Source organism: Rhinatrema bivittatum, chromosome 10 (assembly GCF_901001135.1).
Source record: "Rhinatrema bivittatum chromosome 10, aRhiBiv1.1, whole genome shotgun sequence".
Lineage (NCBI taxonomy): Eukaryota > Metazoa > Chordata > Amphibia > Gymnophiona > Rhinatrematidae > Rhinatrema > Rhinatrema bivittatum.
The window spans coordinates 75,448,163-75,467,344 of NC_042624.1; the positions used below are offsets into that span (position 1 = coordinate 75,448,163).

General features: G+C 42.9%; 2 protein-coding genes across 3 annotated transcripts in view; both read left to right on the forward strand.

Moving 5' to 3' along the window:
- The window catches only part of KIFAP3 (kinesin associated protein 3), a 204,249-nt gene extending 193,541 nt beyond the window's left edge, over positions 1-10,708 (forward strand). The window contains exon 20 of the mRNA XM_029617575.1: positions 7,505-10,708. Coding sequence (XP_029473435.1) covers positions 7,505-7,613 — 109 coding nt within the window. The 3' untranslated portion in view covers positions 7,614-10,708. The remainder of the gene's footprint in view (positions 1-7,504) is intronic.
- Positions 10,709-15,761: 5,053 nt separating this feature from the next.
- SCYL3 (SCY1 like pseudokinase 3) overlaps positions 15,762-19,182 on the forward strand; it is a 57,698-nt gene continuing 54,277 nt past the window's right edge. The window contains exons 1-2 of one of the 2 annotated variants that reach the window (XM_029618132.1): positions 15,762-16,287; positions 17,259-17,444. In XM_029618132.1, coding sequence (XP_029473992.1) covers positions 15,976-16,287; positions 17,259-17,444 — 498 coding nt within the window. In that variant the 5' untranslated portion in view covers positions 15,762-15,975. The remainder of the gene's footprint in view (positions 16,288-17,258; positions 17,445-19,182) is intronic. The other variant, XM_029618131.1, reaches the window with a different exon arrangement.

A 19,182-nucleotide genomic window follows, 5' to 3' on the forward strand; every position in this document is an offset into this window, starting at 1 on the left:
AAGATGCTTATGTGCAAACCTCCTACCAATAAAAAGCTGCTGTCATTGAAAGCCCTGCTGTGTTTTCACTTTTCAAAAGGAGGAAAAAGGAAGGAATGACTGTGCAATCAAAGGGACTGAGACCATGCAACTTCTGGGTCTTGGGAGCTGAAGCTGAAGCCAGCTAAACATTGGGACTGAAAGCTTAAGGGGAATGAAGTTATTCTACAGGAAATCCCAGCCATGTTAAATGTCTCTGACTTAAAATCACAGTAAAAGGATTTAAAGTGACATTTGGAGCCTGAAGCTAGGTTGTTAATGGAGCTGGGGCAAGTAGTTTAGACTACTGGAGCATCTCTGTAATTCCCAAAGAAGTTGAAATGAGATAAAATGTTTAGTCTGTTGGAATAAGAGGACTGCTAGCTAATGCTGAAGAAAGAAGAGGCATTAGAGATGCTGATTGTTCTTCTCTTGAGAGTAGTTGAAGTGACTCCAGGGTCACCCTTGAGCGTAACCAACCCATGTTTAGGGTGAGATCATGAGCAGTGTTTCTTAAGTAAGACATCCGTATCGCCACATTATTGTTTTTCTTTTGGTAAATGCTTAACTACTTGTCCGTGCTGTCACAGGGTCAGCCATTTCTCAAGGATTACCCTGCAGGTCAAGTGTCACAATACCCCAGCATACACCCCAAGGTGCCCACCTCGCAACAGTGAGTCCAGTTTAATCTGAGATGGAATACCCCTGCAGTACCTAGCAGCAGCTCATATGGTCAACACAGTCATCGTACAGACAAATCTTTTGAGCTGACACTCAAGACCCTGAAGTGTAAGGACTGGCAGAAGCAGTCTCTATCTACCAGTGGTCAAGTGGGGCACCAACAGAGTGAATTTCAGATCAACCTGGTGAAGTTAATGGGTGATGTTGCCAAATATTGATTTTTCTATTCTCAGGAGGCGGATTTTATTCTGTGGTATGATTATTGGATGATAATTGTAAAATGTGTTTTATGATCTGAAATATATTATGTTGTACATCACTTAGAGAGATTTAGCAGTTAAGCAATTAATACATGATTTTAAATAAATATATAACGACATAAGTTCCAAGATGTGCAAGTTCTTCAGCCAAAAAATAAAAGCAGGAGCCCCTGGGGGTTTGGCTATCTTTGTAGAACCATGAGTGGTATTCAGTCTCCTGCATGAGTTCCTGCCAGGAGCCTGGACATTCCCTAGACTGAGTTCTGAAACTGTAAGCAGAGGATTATTCCCTAGATATCTTCCTTTCTTTTTTATAACATTGGCTGTTGAGAGACCTAGACTGGATAGTGAAGATCTAACTGTTTGGAGCCTCTATAAGGTGGATTTACCGAAGAGGCAATATTTTTTCTTTGAGGGATCCATTCCTTTAATGTTGCCCTCCTGTCAGAGGAAACTAGGATGAAGGCATAACTCATAGCAGGCAGAGACCAGCTCTCTCTTGTTGCAAGGGACACAATCACAGAAGCTCTCTCGCTACTCGGATGGAAAACTTTCTTCCACGGAGGCAAGAACATAAGTTCTCTGCTGCGGAATGTCTATTTGACTTGGAACCTGAACTTAGTTTTGAAGGGATCTGACTTCCCTTCCTTTCAAGCCTCATAAGGATTCTCTTTGAGGCTTGTTGATGAAGTTGGTCTCCTTGGTGGTTGTTATGGCTCTGAACTGTACAGAATGTGGGGAACACCACCCCTGGAGTGGTTCAGGGCGAGACTGGAATAAGGCTTGGACAGTCTGGCAAAGCTGGAGCAAAGTCTGGAAAGCCTGGTACAGCAGAAGAAAGCTTGGACATATCAGTAAGGCTGGTGCAAATTTTGGACTGGATCAGAGTATAGGTAAGGCTGGAACCAAGGCTTGGCCTGGAACAGAGTGTAGGTAAAGCTGGAACCAAGGCTTGGCCTGAAACAGAGCAGGTAAGACTGGAACTGAGGCTTGGACTGGAATAGAGTGCAAGTAAGACTTGGAACTGATGCTTAGACAGGAACAGATTAAGACAAGACAGGACAGGATGAGACAAGGACAACACAGAACATGGAACATAAAGCCTGAAGGCAGTGATACAGGAAAGCCCCAAGGGGCAAGACAAGGAGAGGTTTAGAAGATCCAAAGGACACAAGGCAAGGCTGAGGTCAGAAGGCCCGGAGGACACGAAGCAAGGCTGAGGTCAGAAGGCCCGGAGGACACGAAGCAAGGCTGAGGTCAGAAGGCCCGGAGGCCACGAAGCAAGGCGAGGCTAGGCTGTGGTCAGAAGGCCCGGAGACCACGAGGCAAGGCTGTGGTCAGAAGGCCCGGAGGCCACGAAGCAAGGCTGAGGTCAGAAGGCCCGGAGGACACGAAGCAAGGCTGAGGTCAGAAGGCCCGGAGGCCACGAAGCAAGGCTGAGGTCAGAAGGCCCGGAGGCCACGAAGCAAGGCTGTGGTCAGAAGGCCCGGAGGCCATGAAGCAAGGCGAGGCTAGGCTGTGGTCAGAAGGCCCGGAGACCACGAGGCAAGGCTGTGGTCAGAAGACCCGGAGACCACGAGGCAGGGCGAGGCTAGGATAGGCCTGGGTAGGCTGCAAGGCAAAGATGGCTAAAGAAAGGAGCCAAGGGAGATTCAATACAGAAGCATCTTGGGATTGACAAGGAAGAGTTATGAGGTGCTGGAGTCTGCATGTGGTGCAGGCAGGCGGGAGAAGCTTGACCAGCCTGGAGGGTATGCTCTTCAGGGTCCCCCTGGTGGAGGGGAGGCTGCATAGCAGCTGAAACTGTAACAGTGGCCGTTGGTAATTTTAAAGGAAAGGGTATTTCTGTACCCAGTACTACTCTCTTCTAAGGGTAATATTTCACTCCTATCAGAATTGGGCTTTTCTCACTTATAATTGTGAGAAAGTTGGACAATGTAGGCTAGAACAAGGACAGCCATTCTCAAGTTGTAGGTCACCGTTGAGATATTTTGTAGGTGATCAGGATTTTCTTGGATAGATCTTTGATGTGGTTTCTAAGGTATTGATTTCAGGAGGTATCAAGGCGATGAGTGCTTCAGCCGGCTCCAGCATTAGATTACATATCCCAGAGGGTTGACAAGCCCACTCGACAAGGGTGTAGGACTTTTTAGTCAGAATCAGAACCTGGTTTTCCAGAGGATAATGGCAGGGTGGTGCCCTTGTCTGAATTACATCTCTGCTATAAGCATCTCAGTGTGGTTGTGCAGGCTGGAAAAGGCTATGCCTTGGAGGCAGGAGTCCTGAGAGCTATTGTGACCCATTTGTCTGGCCTGGTCTGGCATGGCTGATAAGGAAGTTCAAATGTTAAACTTGCCTGTTAATTTCCTTTCATTTAGTCCTGCCAGACCAGTCCAGAACCTACCCAGGGCAGGGGAAGCTGTAACAATCAAAGGCTCTAAGTGTGATAAATTCAGAAAAACTAGCAGCAAGTACATTGCTCCTCACTCTGAAGTTAATTGATTTAATCATGACTGTAATATAAGAAATATGTAATTCCTGATTTAATGACCATGGCGTGAAGCTTTTGGCTACATCAGGTTTTGGTTTTGATGGTGATATGCAAACCAAAACAAATAATTGCCTGTGGCTGTTTTAGTTTTGACACAAGTTATTGACAAGCTGATGGTAGCATCAGACCCTTTATAGGGGGACTAAAATCAGCTTTGAGCTTTTTTTCTCTGTCTCCAAATGCTGACAGGTGGGACATAACCCACTTATCTGGACTAGTCTGATAGGAAAGGAAATTCAGGTAAGTTTAAATTTAACTTTAAAGACCAAATACGATCTCCTAATAAGATCTCTTGGAAGGAGAGAGGCCATATACCAGGGGATGGCCAACTCCAGTCCTTGAGAGCCTCAGACAGGCCATGTTTTCAGGATATCCATAATAAATATGCATGAGATAGGTTTGCATGCACTTCCTGTATTATATTCAGCTCTATCTTATACATATTAATTGTAGATATCTGAAAACATGGCCTGTTTGTGATGCTTGAGGACCAGAGTCAGCCACCCTTGCCTTATACATTAGCTCCCTGATTCTAAGCTTTCAGAATAAAACAAATTTGTTTTATATTTTATTTGGAGAGGTTGGAATGTATTAACCAAAGTAGTTCCTTTTTTTATCCCCCCCCCCCCCTGCTCGTAATTGAGGGGAGGGAAAGGCCAGGGCCATAACAAAGGAGAATCTGATAAAATGACATTCTGTTTGCTGTACATCTGTCACAAGATACACACAAGCAACAGGAAGCTTTTAGAAGTGTGGAAAGTTTTAGAGTCCTGAAACAGATAACATTTTTTTAATAGTATGTGTTGTTTTTTTTTGCCTTGAGTATACCTTTGTACAGTGAACTGCTGCCTGTGGGCACAGTGTGAGCTATGCTGTATAAATTTCAGTAAACCACTTTACTGTATCCTGTTACTTGCTGAATAACTGGGGTGGCCTAAATATCTGGCACAGGTTTTCATTAAAAATGAGCCTGGGCTGGCTATTACGATCTTCTCAACGGGCATTGTTGGACCTTCCGGGCTTAGCAGGTTTAAAAATGGCAATTACTCATCACACAGCCTGCAGTTTTTATGGGCTACTACTATGGAATGAGCTACCCTTGGAGATGAGAACTGAGTTAAATTACATGAAGTTTCGGAAGTTGGCCAAGTCGTGGCTCTTTACCTCTTTAGGTAACTGAGTTGTAAGGAGGTGGAGATGATGAGGAGAAATGACTTGTTGAATTTTTTTTTTTTTTTAGTCTATATAGGATGCTTGTATTTTAGTATTGTATCATGCTTTGATATTGTATGACTAAAGGTGTGTAATTAAGTGCTCTAAGTGTTCAACTTGTGTGTATGGAAGAAGAAGAACAAATAGGGGTGTTTTTTTGTTTTTTTTTTTTTAATGCTGACTTGATGACAAGACCCAAGTCAGCTGCAGTCCATTACTTCTCTTTTTTTTTTTAGCCCGAGAAACAATCAGGAATTATAAAAATTGCACAGCTATGATCCAGTTACACTTTGAAACTGTTTTTGACCTTCTGTTGCCAGATGTAAAGCAATTTATTCTCAGGAAGGTCATGTGGGTGAGGCAGGAAAGCGAATAAAAGAGGGAAGATTCTGATGGTGATAGGGCTAGACTGCAAGGCTGAACCCACTGCTGACAGAAGTGTGAATCTGAACGTAGGGCTACCGTTTCCACCAGCAGAGCAGCAGCCAGCGCACACAGCCAGGTTTATCCGCGTAAGTGTATAGTACAAACGTATGCTTTGTCAGGAGTGGAAGACATGGATGCACAGGTTCCATTGGTGAGACTATACTGCCGCCTCCTCTCCTGCCCAGCTGGCAATATTTATGTGCAGATTTATATGCTAAATTTTACAGACAACCACCCTTTTATAATATATTAAAGATTTGTATTATACTTACAGTAACATACTAAGGTCGCTGGAGCTCTCTGCACGGATCAGTAAGATTACACGCCAAGCCATGTTGTAAATTTGTAATCTAATTCTCTCTTTCAGATGAGTGATAAGAGTTCCTCATTCAGATGAATTTCAAAGAATAAAGTAAATTTGCACTCTCACAACCTTTTATCCTTACAAAATGTATTTATAAATAGTATGTAGCATACACTTAACATGGTAAACTTGTCTGCTGTTATCCTCTTGTATCACTAATACAAAAGTTTATCACATGGAGATTATTACTCAAACTTGTTTACTTTCTTAGGCCAAAATATAACATTATATTGAGCTATTTGATTCACACCCAAGCAAAACAGCTTTTTAGTTTATTTTTAAATTTGATAGTTTGTGTCTGATAGAACATTTCAAAGTGAAATTCAAGCAAAATCAATCATAATACAATAACAAACAATATAAAATCCAGTAATAAATATACAAGTATAAATCATAATACAACAAATACAGGATCAGATAAAAAAGAATTAAATAATGAATACATTTTGCATATTATTTTTCTTCACGCCCCTGCCATACGTTTGTCTTGTCCTGCATGGGCCTGGCAGTTATTACCCTTAACAGAAAGCATGGGAGTAACCTGCACGGAGCAGCAGTTACTACCATAAGAAACTTGCTAGGCAGACTGGAACGACCATGAAGTCTTTATCAGCCGTCATTTCCTATGTCACTAATGTTAGTGTCTACAATGACCCGAATACACTAATATAAAGTCACATTAAAAGCCTCCGGAAGATGCATTTCAGTTTCACCCAAGCTGCAATATTCTCCCGCTTTAAAGCACCTCCCAAAGAAAAAAGTCACTTGCTAATTAAAAAAAACAACTTTTGTTCCCTCACTTCCAGCAGCCTGCTGAGCGTCTCTGCCTGCCCCCACTGCAGCGCCCTGTTAGGTTCGGGGCAGAGGGTAAGGGGGAGCTGCACTTACTGCACACGTTGAAGGAGATCCAGAAGCAACTGGCTGCTGAGAAGTGAAATGCACTCTCTTAGTACCAAAGTCCTGAGGGAGAACATGCTCACTACATCCATTTTAAAGTCATGGTAAAGTCTTTTTAATGGCAGGCGGTGATATTACAATACAGTTCTGAAAGGTGCTAGCATTTGATGTTACTTTCAGTTTTATTCTTGTTTTTAGTTTATTTGGTACATTTGTTTTACTGCAGCAGCCAGCAGTTGTGTTTCTTCTTTCTGGAGCGCTCATTAGCTGGCAGTTTCCCTGCTAGGGGCAGTAGAGCAGCATTCACAATGGCTGACATCACAATCTGCTCTCATAGCTTTACAGTGTACCTGAAATAAAAATCACAATGGCATTTAATTTTGATTCTTATATTTTAACAGGATGAATCTGTCTGAGTGGACATGTGTTTTTTTGTTTTTGTTTGTTTTTTTAAGCCAGGAAATTGTGTATCATGAGCCACTTGACTTTCCTGAAAACCTAAAACAAAATGTATTTACTTTTTTAGATTAAGCTCATTCCTTTTCATGGGTAGCCTAAGGTGAGTTACCTTCAAGTACAATAGGTATTTGTCTGTCTCCAGAGGCCACTTGTTAGCTTTGAGTTGCTTGACCTAGCCACGATCCACATGGTGCTACAGTCTTTGGCAACTTTATATAAATTTTACTCTTGAAGAGCATTGTGAAGGTATGGCATCTCTTGTACGTGATGTCAATTCATTTTCACAGGAAGGATGAGGGGGTATTTATAGAACAGCTGCCTGTTGGAGGTGGTGGGGCAAAAATGGTAAGAGAATTCAAGAAAGCATGGGACAGGCACAGAGGCTCATCGATGGAGGGGAAGCCAGCATAGATCTAGAGATCAGGTAGGGTCTGTGGATTGCAGTACGTAAGGTTAAATGGGAAGATAATGAGGGACTTGTGGTTGTCTCATAATCATACTTCAGGCTTCTGCTTTGAAGGCCTGGAAACATGTTTTTTCTTAAAACTGATACATCATGAACAGTGGGTTTTTGGTTTTTTGTTTCTCAGTACCAGATGTTGTTCACCTGTGCTTTGTCTCTCTCTGTCTTGCCAGCATCGGGGTTGATGGCTTCGGTCCACCTGTGGGAGTACCTGGGCGCCCAGCAACCGCATATGGATATCGCCCAGATGAACCATACTACTATGGATATGGAACCCGATAGTCACGGTTGAGCTCCCAAGGCAGCTGCTTCTCATCCCACAGTCCCTTTTTAGATCCTAGTAGGGCATGCAGAGCAGTAACTCCATGGTGTGTGTGATTTTTTTTTTTTTAAATGCATATGGAGGCAAGCTTTCATCTGTTATCTTCCAACCTCTGGAAGCCTCACACATTGGCTCTTTTTCTTAGTTTATTTATTTCATTTTTGTACAGTATTTGTCCTAAGACTTGAAAGCCAGTGAGAAAAACTTTGTAGACTGACAAAACAGCACTTTGTGTGTTTATTAAGGCAGTTCAGTGCTTTCTGCACAAACCTGAATGGTTCTACCAGACTGCTCCTCTGTAGTGCATGCCCTTTTGTCTTATTTCTGTAGTCTGTATCCTGTGGATTATTTTTATGTAAGCTCCATGTAAAATACCCCTCGGTGCTTGCTACAGCTTAATTTGAACCCATTAAATGCCTGTAGCAACACCACAATGTTATGGTGGAGTGCTGTGTATCCAGAGATGTGTCCAAGCTTCAGGACAGGTTTGTGCTATGTTTGCCCAGTACTCTCACAGACAGAGCAGTATTGAACAGTGAAGTCTGTAAAATAAGGCACAAGTCTAACCAGTTAGACCGCTCAGATTTAAATGGAACATTCTGTTTTGTTTCTGATAGTCCATACACACTGTTGCTTGTGTTACTTGAGGATCAAACAATAAGAAAAACGCAGTACACTTTACATACAAAGACAATCTTAGTATCGATTGTGAAATTTGTTACTTAAAAGATGTCTTATTTGATCCTTCATAGACAACCAGTTTGTTTCTCTGTTACAGAGTGGTGTCTCAGATACCAAAGTGTCTCCAGTACGTAGGGTGAGACTGCTCTACTTTCATAAAAGCAACCAAAGCGAAAAGCAGAAAATTTCCTGGCATGAAAAAAATTAACTGACGGTGCAAACAGTTTTGAGACCAAATTCTAAAACTGGTTTCAGCGCTGCCTGCCAAAATGGCAATTTACAAAAAACAAAGCACTTAAACTAACCAGCCAAATTGTGGCCAGCTAACTTATGCTGATTTTCAACTGAATCAAGCCAGCAAAAATTTTTGGTTGGAAATCATTCTAACTCTAAGCACCTCGAACTGGGGCACTCAGCCTTTTGGATGCTTAAACTTAGCTGGGTGGTGCTGAAAATCAGTGCTAGCTGGCCATGTCCTGTTCCACATGCTCGATTCAAAAATTAAATGTAGGGTGAGGCCAACAATAGTCACACCCCTATCCCCACCCACTCGCTTCAAAAGTAGAGCATGGCGGATGACACCCATCCGCCCAATTCAAAGGCAAAGTGCAGCCAGCAGCAAAACCTCCTTTCCACCCACTCAATTAAAAATTAAAGCACGGCTTGAGTGTTGTCAAAGCCATACTGGATACTAAGCTGGGAGGAAGTAAGCCTGTCTCATCCTCCTAGCTTGGCTTGAGGGGGCTTCTGGGGGTTGTGGAAGGGAGCGGGGGTGGGACTGTTAACCCTAGGCTTAATTTTTAATTTGGATGAGAGGGGAGTCTCGGGTGCTGTTGGCCATAGTTCTGCAGTTCCCTTTAGAATTCGGTTGTGTGGGGAAAGGTGTGCTTGGCTGTACTTTATTTTAGAATTGGCTGGGAGGATTGGGAAGTGCTGGCTGGCCACATCTAGGCCTGCTATTTCAGCCAATTTAAGTGCCCAGCACTGAAAAATCAATCTTTGGCTCCTAACTTACTTCCCCCAGCCTGTCCTTGCCCATTTTTAGGCCCCTAAATTTAGACACTCAGCCCTAGTCAATTTTTAAATGTGCCAATTTAGGCACTAACTCCTTTGAAAATTGACCCCTAAGGAAGAGTTTGCATCATATGTGCAGCTGACCAGCCTTTGGCGTACAAAATGCTGATTTATACTGGATCTCATCTGGTAAGACACATCTCCTAACTTATTCAGTGGATATAAAAAAAACTGCCCCCTCCTCTAATATGCGAAGCTTGTATTGTAACCTTTAGTCAGAAATGTTGTGAACTAGATGCCCTTTGTAGGAAGTCCCCATCCTTTTTCCATAAAGTAACCTTGCTGCATAGCCTGTAACTCTTCCCACTGATCTATGTTGTATCCTATCCTCCAGAGCTCTGGCTTCTTTATTGTTGGAAACTGAAGCTAATATGTGTGAGTCTCCAGTGAAATTCCTGAAAAGTATTCACATTTCTGCATGTACTTGGAGAGTGTGAGCTAAGTAAATTGGAACCCCAGAAGACACCAGAGAAAGGACTCAGCATCATCCCCTGCCTGAGACATGGATGTTTGCAATCTCTCCCTGTTTTAAGATCTCCATTGTGCAGCATTTTGACCCATGCCAGCTTTTGATATGAGGTTATTTCATCTCATCTTAAAGGATAAGGTGTCCTTAGCTATACCCCCTGAAAGTAAAAACAAAAATGCAGATGTACCTAATTGAAGCAAAAACTGGAATATCTCAAAGTTCTATCTTCTCAGAGCCTTAAAATATCGCCCATGCTTGTTCATGGAAGAACACTGTTCTTCTTATCTCCCCAGCCTCTTTCAGTTACAGAAACTGCACTATGCTGCATGGATTTTACTGCTCCTGGAAAAGGTGCCAGATTTCTGCTGAGTCTGCAGCCCTAGAAGTCCTAGCTTTTTTGATGCCATTCTGCTGTAGAAACCCATGTTGTTTCTGTGCTAAAGGTAGAGCAAAGTGGGATTCTTTTTATTGTAGGGCTGTTTGTCTCTCTTTAGAGCCAGAGGGGTCCATGCTGGAGCAGTGGAACAAGATGTCATGGTATGGTATGTTCCTGCTACTGCTTTGTGCTGCCGAAAAAATGGTATTGTTAAAGGTAATAGAAGTGCTATGGAGATGAAGTGCATCCTGCACTGTAAGATGTTCACACAGATCAAATAGTTTGATACGCATGCTTGGGTAAAATAAATAAGAAAAGAAAGTGACATGAACCATGTAGTAGCAGTGTGAAATTAGCATTTCAATAAGAATGAATCCCAGTAGTGGGTAGGTTTGATACTTCAACATGAACTGTGCCTGTGAACCTGGTCCCCAAATAAACACTGAATACTCTTACCCGCTTGTGTCTGTTGTTTTGATAAGGATAGTGCACAATCATTTGCTCACGAGAATTATTGATGATGCTTGCAGCAAACCTTTCTACTTCCAAATATAATCTTATTTTTGTTTTTCCAGACTAGTTTCTAATGTGTATGGAGTCTGTTATATGGTTGAGGGGTAATAAGGTATTTTCCTGTCTGCTTCTCCCCCTCCTTAACCAGCCCAATTCCCGTACCTAGCTGCTCTTGCTATTCTTTTCTGTTTAGATGAAGAATTGGGGAGTTGCTTAAGACCTGAAAATCATTCTGGTCTCCACTGAAACATTCCTGAAGAATGTACTGGTAAATGTTTATTTATTTATCAAGCACTCAGAGCAGTATATAAAAATGCAGCAGTTAAAATACAAGAAATTTACATACACAAGACAAAAAAAAACAGCCGTCACAATTATATAAAAAGAAACACTGGAACAGTCAGGACTCTTTCATGCACACCCTGTCTAATTAGCTCCATAACTAAAATACTTCAGCCGGCTTACAAATGGCCAAATATCTGGACACTTTAGCCAGCCATGGGGCTATTTTAATCTCAGTCCCATGGAACTATTTTATAGTGCATAATTTTTAAACATCCCTGAATTCTGTAGAAGAGGCCAGTCTGAAAATGAGTGTGTACCCCAAACTAACATTCAAGCCAGCTCCGTTCAGTCTTTATTCCCTTAATTACAAAGTAGTAAAAATAGACCATTCACCTCAAACTGTATTTTTTTTTTTTTTTGCACTGCTCTGTGTCCCTGGACAACAGCCTAACAGCTGTTTGGAACATAAAGAGATCAGCATTAGCTGAGCAAAGCATTTCTATGAAGAAATAACTGCAGGGGAGAAGCTGGTGCTCTTGCAAAAGTAAGCCAGTACACTCAGCATCCAGGGTTCACACACAAGGAGCCAAAAGCCTCACTGCTATATGGTCACTTCTAGCAGTCTAGATGCATCAAGTGAGGGAATGCAATACATCTCCATGGCAAGTAGTGTTAATAGGAGATACATAACAATATCCAATCTCCCTAGGATATTCTGCTTTATTTTAATGAGGTTTATGTATAAGGGTGTTGAAATTATCCATATATGTTAGATTAAACAAGGTTAGAAGCTGTCTGAAGTACTCCCAAGTTATGGAAACTGCAAAGTCTCTTTCTAGATTTCACTTTCTTTTTAATGCCTTTGGTGGTAGAACTCTCCTGGAGCCTGTAAATCGTGCACTAACTCTTCAGTGGTATCTGATATTAACCCCACTATAGCAAAATTGGTGTTCATTGATTCAGGTGAGTTAGGCCTGAGGCACCAAAGAAAAGAATGTTGCACCTATTTTATAAAAGGTGGGTATTACTTTTTAAAAGTTTAGTGCTGATATTCACAACCATACAGATGTGCATCTCCTTTCATCAGGATATACAATTACAGTTAAGACCAGCTTCCAGCAAACATATAGCTTTCTATGGTTTCACAATGCGTGGACAAAATCACTTCCCTGAGCCTACAACATACTGTTCCAGTTTTTCATTGATTGATGTAGGTTATTCAATGGGGTAGATTTTTCAAAGTGCTGTGTACCTCACTTAGTTGGCCAGATTTTGGCCTGAATTTAAGTCTGCAATTGATTCACCTAAATCTAGGCATCCAAGTTAGCTAGTCTGTGCTGAAAATCAGCGCTAAAGTGCCTCCCCTAACCTAACCACACTGTCTAGATCTGACCATTTGGAGCACCTACTGAAAGTAGATGCATAAATTTAGCTGCTGAAAAGGGGCAAATATCAAAAGCAGAGGTTTAGATGGTTAACTCCCAATGTTAGTTAAGCTCTTTGAACGCCCCCACCCCCACACACACATACATTATATTCATTTGGGTAACCTTTAGCTGAAAGATTTGGTATAATTCTATTACAGACATTCCCATCCCCCAGCCTATGCACTGAGCTCTCTAACATGTTTTGCCCTTCCCTGCCCCCACCAATCCACCCAATGCTTCCAATCTGGGCCATGGCTGATGCAGGGTATCTTCTCTGTGTAAGAAGGCTGGAACAACTACAGTGCCATGGTGAGCCCAAAAGGAAATGCTCTGAACTGAAAATGCTTCCCTTATAATGCAAAAGTGAAGACCTAGCTGAAGATCTTCCCTGATGGGAAGGTGAAAGCAAACCTCTGAGAGGTGCAGAGGAGAGACTGCCACAGTGACAGAGCAAGATGTTTCCATGTAGAAGTGGGACACCCAAAGACATTTGTTGACCCCTTTTGAGACTGAGGACCCACCAGAAGGATCCATACTTCTTTGGAACTACAAAATAGATGGAAGTGTCCTTGCCCCTGTGCCATGAATGGCACAGGAACCATTGCTTTGATATACTGGAATCTCTCCATAGTGACCTTTATCACTACCTCCTTGGAGTCTAACTTGCAGGGTGACACCTTAAAAGTGCTAGAGATACAGTGAAAGCTAGGGAATACTTATTGTGAAACATAGTGAGAATCCATTGGTCTGATGGGATGAGGATCCACTTCTGGTGGAATTGCAGAAGGCAATAGTTTGCTGGAACCACCTAGGAAGAGACCTGCTGACTTTTGAGATGCCTCAGCATTGTCATTCCAGGGCCTCATAGTCCCTTTAAAGGACTGACCCTTTTCACAAAACCTATTTGACTGAATCCCAAAATATTTCCTTGGGCAATATCTCCTGGCCTCCCTAAAGCATCCATGACCTCTAGTAGTCTGAGAAGACCCAGGGGTCCTATCCACTGGGAGTTTCTGGTGCTTGAATTCCCCCAGATCCTTAATCAACTTTTCCAGATCTTCTCCAGTCAATAATCTCCAGACAATAATAGGAAGCTTGCTCAGCTGAGTCTTAGATGCTATATTCACTGCCCAGTTAGGCAGCCTTTGCGCTGAAACAACTGCCACTATGGGCCGAGCAGAGATCCTTCCCAGTGGTACAATCTATTTTCCACAATGGTAGTCCTGGATTCCAACAAGCAACCTCTGGACTTTCAGGAAACTGTTGCAACTCGTGCACCAAAGCCTAAGCCATATATCCTCCACAAATAGAGGACTAAACTGCTTAAGACTAAAAAGGAAAAGGCCTGCTTCAGATGCCAATCAATCTATCTTGAGCATCTTTAAGGACAGGAACAGTCATCAGCCAATACCAGTGTGTCAGTTCTTGGGACCCTGAATAAGTTCTCCATATCCTCTGCTGAAAGAAGATGCAGCTTATTCATGACCTTATTTCCCTTGAGCCCCCCCCCCCCCCCCCCTTTTTTTAGGAGACTTCCATTATATTAAAACTATGTGCCCTGTGAAGAGGGAAAGCTTTAGTAAGCCTTTACATCCACTCAAGGATAGGGTTCCTGGCCAGATCCTCCACAACCTTGTAATACAATAGCTAGAGTGAAGTCACTACCTGTGAAGTAAGAAAGGTCATCACTTCTTTCTGAAATAACTTGATCATGGAGTCTTTAAAGTCAGATGATAATTTCCCTTCCACTAGAGCCCAGAGGACTCTCAAGTTCTGCTGCCTCCTCTAGATCCTCCACTGAATCCAGAGGGGAATCTGAGGAACCACACTGCTGTGCCAAATCTTGGATACTTGGGGTCAGAACCGCAACTTAAAGGTATGCTGGGCACTAGAGCTAGCCTAGGGTCCTCCGCAGCACCATTGCCAGAGTCCTTCTGCATGGCATAAAAATCTTGCAGCATAGTCTGCAAGAAAAAATTATCTTGAGGCTGAAAGATGAGAATATGACCTGCTTCTACAGCTCCCTCTCCCTCCAGAGTCAAAACTAGAGGCTACAGTCACACCATAACTAACAGAGGATGAATTGAACTAGCTGAGGCATCTAAAATGGTGACTGCTCCTGGGCCTTGCCTTTCCTCTATAGTTGACTGTCCATGCATGTGAGAAACAGCAGTGTTACAGACCGAATCGCAAGATGAATCCACAGTTCTCAAGATGTGCTGGCCTCCACAGTGATAGCTCTGGTCCGGATGACTCGGCACTGAAAGAAGAAAAAAAATAGCTGCTGTCCAATACTTGAAACAGCCACCCCCAATTAAGCCAGCTGCACCAACAGGAGATATCCCATACCCCCTTGCAGGCAAGCTGAATGTCACAAATGCCTCCCTCCCTAAAGCAACTGAAAAAAAAAGCTGTGGCAGCCAATTGTCAAATTTTGTTTTTCAAACAAAAGCAGCTTTCTACTGCCAAGGCTGCGCGTATGGGGGAGAGACAGAGAGAAAGACAATGAGGAGCAGGTTCCTATTCTTTCGGTACCTCAGAGCTCAACTAGGATCTGTCCATAAAAGGACACCCAATCCACTAGGTGAACAAAACATTCTTGTTTGCCCCAGGAGCCAAGGACTTCACCTCAAGCAGAGTAGTCAGGCCACAACCTGATGCCCCGCAAGCAGAAGTTCTTTCTCAACCAGGAAAGGCCAGAACCCAACCCTGCTATACCAGTCTAGCACGTGCCACCATCTGTTAGAGATAGAGCATACTGGCAAACGTGAGCTGCATCACTTTTAATAGCAGTGATGTCACTGGGAAAATTGTGTTCGCTGTCTCTAGCAGGGTTCCATAAATCCACATATCCTGACTAGCAGGCTGATAAGGAAGGTTTATTTAGTATCCTAGCAACCTCTGACTGTTTTCCTAATGGCAGGCGTAGCAATGCGTATCACATTGGTGAAGATACTATCTCTTATCTCTTCCAAGTGAATTGTTAAGAGTTGAAAATTGTCAAACATAGGGCCAGCTCTATTGGCTGCAGCAGCAGCGCGCTCAAGTCTGGTGGAGAGGTAGCCGCCCCCTCCTCCACCCCAAAACACTGCTGTGGGTGGTGGTGCCCTGCTCGCATGAGTTGGGTTTGTGGGGCTTGCCAAGTGCCGGTGCCTTTTGGAAAGTGTCACCACTGTGCCCCTGACCCGGCAGCGCCTAATGGCTCTTTCATTGCTGTATTTAGGGCTAATGCTTTCTCATATTACTGTGTCCCATGCTACCTGCTTCTCTAGCTGTAAACTGCTGTAATTTTTCAGTAGTTATTCCATTTATAGACCTTGCCAAAGGCAAAGAGCCCACTGAGCATGCGCTGAATGCGTAGCGGGCGCCGGGTTACAAGCTTCGAGCCTGGTGTAGGCGAAGGTTAAGGACTGGGGGGAAGTGTCGGTGATGGAGTCTACTGCACGTGCGCAGCTTGTGTCGTGCCTGCTGCAGCGATCATCGATGTCTCGTCGCAGATGGAAGTCGTCATTGGACGGTTCCTCTCAGGTCGGCGAATCGAGCGTCGAGTGTCCCAGCTGTTAGAACCCGAGATACTAAACCAGAAAGATACCGGGAGAGGGATCCTGCGAGCGGGCAGAGGCGGGCTCCGGGGCCCTGGGGTGATGGGCTCGGAGAGCAGCGCCCTGCGGAGCTTTACCATGGAAGAGCCGCCCTGCTCTTTACCCTCTGGTGTTTCCCTATACCGCGCCCTGCTGCCGGAGGGGCGGCCCGCGTCCGTCTTCGTGTATAGCCCCGAGAACCAGGACATGGTCAACAAGGCGGCCAAGGTACCTTGTATAGAGTGTATACATCATATAGTGCTCTCTATATAGCGCGGACATCCCATGTCATCTATATGCCACATACAGCACACAACACACCTCTGTAGCGTATATAAGTGGTATGTTACACATAATGCATTCTATATAATACAGCACATACTACAGACAGCACATCCTGTATATAAAGATGGAAACATTTTCTGAAAACTTTTAGGCGTCAGGAAAACTTCTTCCCACCCCCGGGACTATTTTTTTGTTTGCTTTACTTTTTTTGTTGTCTTCCCTTTTTTTGCCTTCGCCCCTCGCTGCATTCTCTTGCCAGCTTTACTACTGCTTTTGTTCCGGGCTCCTGTGGGGTGCGGGATGGCATCAAGTTCCAGATTTTACATGTCCTGATGACTTAAGATTTTTCCAGCCCTGAATGTATACACACCGTTATACACACAGCACCCCCTATATAATACATACTTCATGTATAGTACAATCTGAATAAGATATACACCAATTATAAAATCATGCTTCCATGTGTTGCACACAGCACCCACAGTGAATTCTGTATAATGTATACATGTACTATTCTGTGCAGCCTTATTTATGCATAGTAAATCCATCCATTTTCTCAGTAGCAGGCAGTATCTGTTTGAGGGTTTAATAGATAGTCTAGGTAACCTGCTACCTTGTGCAACTATCATAACACTTTCTGTCAGGACAAAAAAATGAATAATGGAACTAGTAAATGAGAAATGATAAAGGAATTAAAGCTGAATTGCTTTTTAAATCTGAATGCCATGATGCAGTCTGTGAAGATCTTATTTTGATTATCTGCATATAATGATTAAATACAAGTTAGTACAGCCTTGTTCATGCTACACTGTATTTTTTTGGGAGGTGGGATGAGGGGTAGTAATTTGCCCTTTTGAAAGCTGTTTTGACCATTCCAAAACATTTTGATGTTTTGTTTTGGGTTTTTTTTGAAGCACCTAAAGACTTTGCGCCATCCTTGTTTGCTGAGGTTCTTGTCTTGTGTGGTGGAGACAGATGGAATTCATCTGGTCACAGAGAGGGTGCAGCCCCTGGAAATGGTTCTGGAGAATCTTTTCTCTGAAGAGATCTGTGCAGGGATCTATGACATTCTGCAGGCCCTGGTGTTTCTGCATGACAGAGTAAGCACTTGCTTTTCTTTCCTCTATATTCTTTCATTTTCTGTACGTTTACACTGAGATGATGGCTGGCATGGTTCTTCTTAGGAAACTTTACACAATAAAGTCAGTTGTCTTTGGCTTGTTAGATTCTTCCAGATAGGCACAATGCAATAAAGTGTGCATAAAAAAAACATGCGTCCAAACTGGGCACTTGTTTTTTTTACCACGCGCACATTCACCTCCCTTGGGCACTCGATGCAATAGGCAAATGAGCCACTGCGCTAAAAAGGACGTGCTAGGGATAAATTGTGTGTCCCTAGTGCGTCCATGGCATTGGGTACCCAGGAGACATGGCTGTGTGCGGGTTAGGAAAACAGACGCTACTGCATTTTCTGCTTTTCTGTTCAGATTTTTGGGTGCCTCAAGACTTAATGCCAGCTCAGGGGCTAGCATTAATTTTTGAGGATTAAAATGTGTGCTTGGGGCACACAATTTTTTTTTTTTTTTTTTTTACATGGGGGTAGTAGCTAATAGCCTCATCAACATGGCATTTATAGCCACAACTTACTGTTTTTAATTCCTGTGTTTTCTGTAAAAGCAAACTTTTGCTACTGTTATGTTTTAATGTAAACCGATGTGATGTACCTAACGAATGTCGGTATAGAAAACCTTTTAAATAAATAAATAAATGAGTGCTATTAGCTTCGCGCTGGTTTGGATGTGCTGATCCCCTTGTTGCATCAGGGGTTATGGGCACACGTCCAACTGAGGATTAACTTGTGCGCTGGCCCTGAGCGTCCGATATTGCAAAGGCCTGTAACAGGGTTAGGAGAAAATGTAAGAGCTATATACAGGTTTTTCAAGAAAATGCTCAGGATTATGAGGAAATGTCCTCTATTAGTTTTGTGGGAGATGCTTACAGGCTTGCTGAGATGGATTATGCAGGGCAATAGGTGCTGTTACTTTTGTAGGACTTGCATCTTTTGTTGGCTGTTTTTTTTTTCCTTTATTTGAAAAGTAAGTATTGGCACATGGGCTTCAGCATGGAGACTGCAAGCTGGATTTGAAATCTTTCCCCTCAGTCACCACCCCACACCCTTAAAGAGAACTCATAAGTGAAAAAAGATGATGAAAAATCTAAAACTCAGAAGCCTGAAAATCTTGTAAAGTCCTGGCCATATACCATGTAAGTAAAAACTGACCCAGTCCCTCCGCCACTCCTGCTGTGAATTCGAGTGCATGAGAATTGTCACTCATTCCTTAAAATGTTTTTTTTTGTTTTTTTGTTTTATCTGATTTCAAATTATATAACTTGGAGCATACTATCTTTTAATATCCTCACATTTTCAGTGTGTGAAAGGTGCAGAGGGGTTGTTCATGGACGTTTTGTTAGATGTGAACCCCTTAACCCCCAACTCCAGCACATGTAATGGTGCAAAAATTACTTATTTACAAGTATTTTTATGCCACCTTCCCAGTTAATGATTGTCAACTCAGATCAGAAGGGGTTAGTGACACCAGTGGCCCTTGGCAGGACTTAGCACTGACCTTAAAATCGTTACCACCCTTACACTAAAGATACAAGACCTCTTTGCTAAATGTTTAAGGCAGAAGGAAAGTATCTCTCACATATATATGCTGATTAGAGCTGTCCCAACTGTTGCTATGATTATGTGCTGAAACCTGTCAGATAAGAAGGATGATATCCCACAGAGAGAGCAAATGAATATGTTGACATGGCCATTTCTTATGTTCTTAT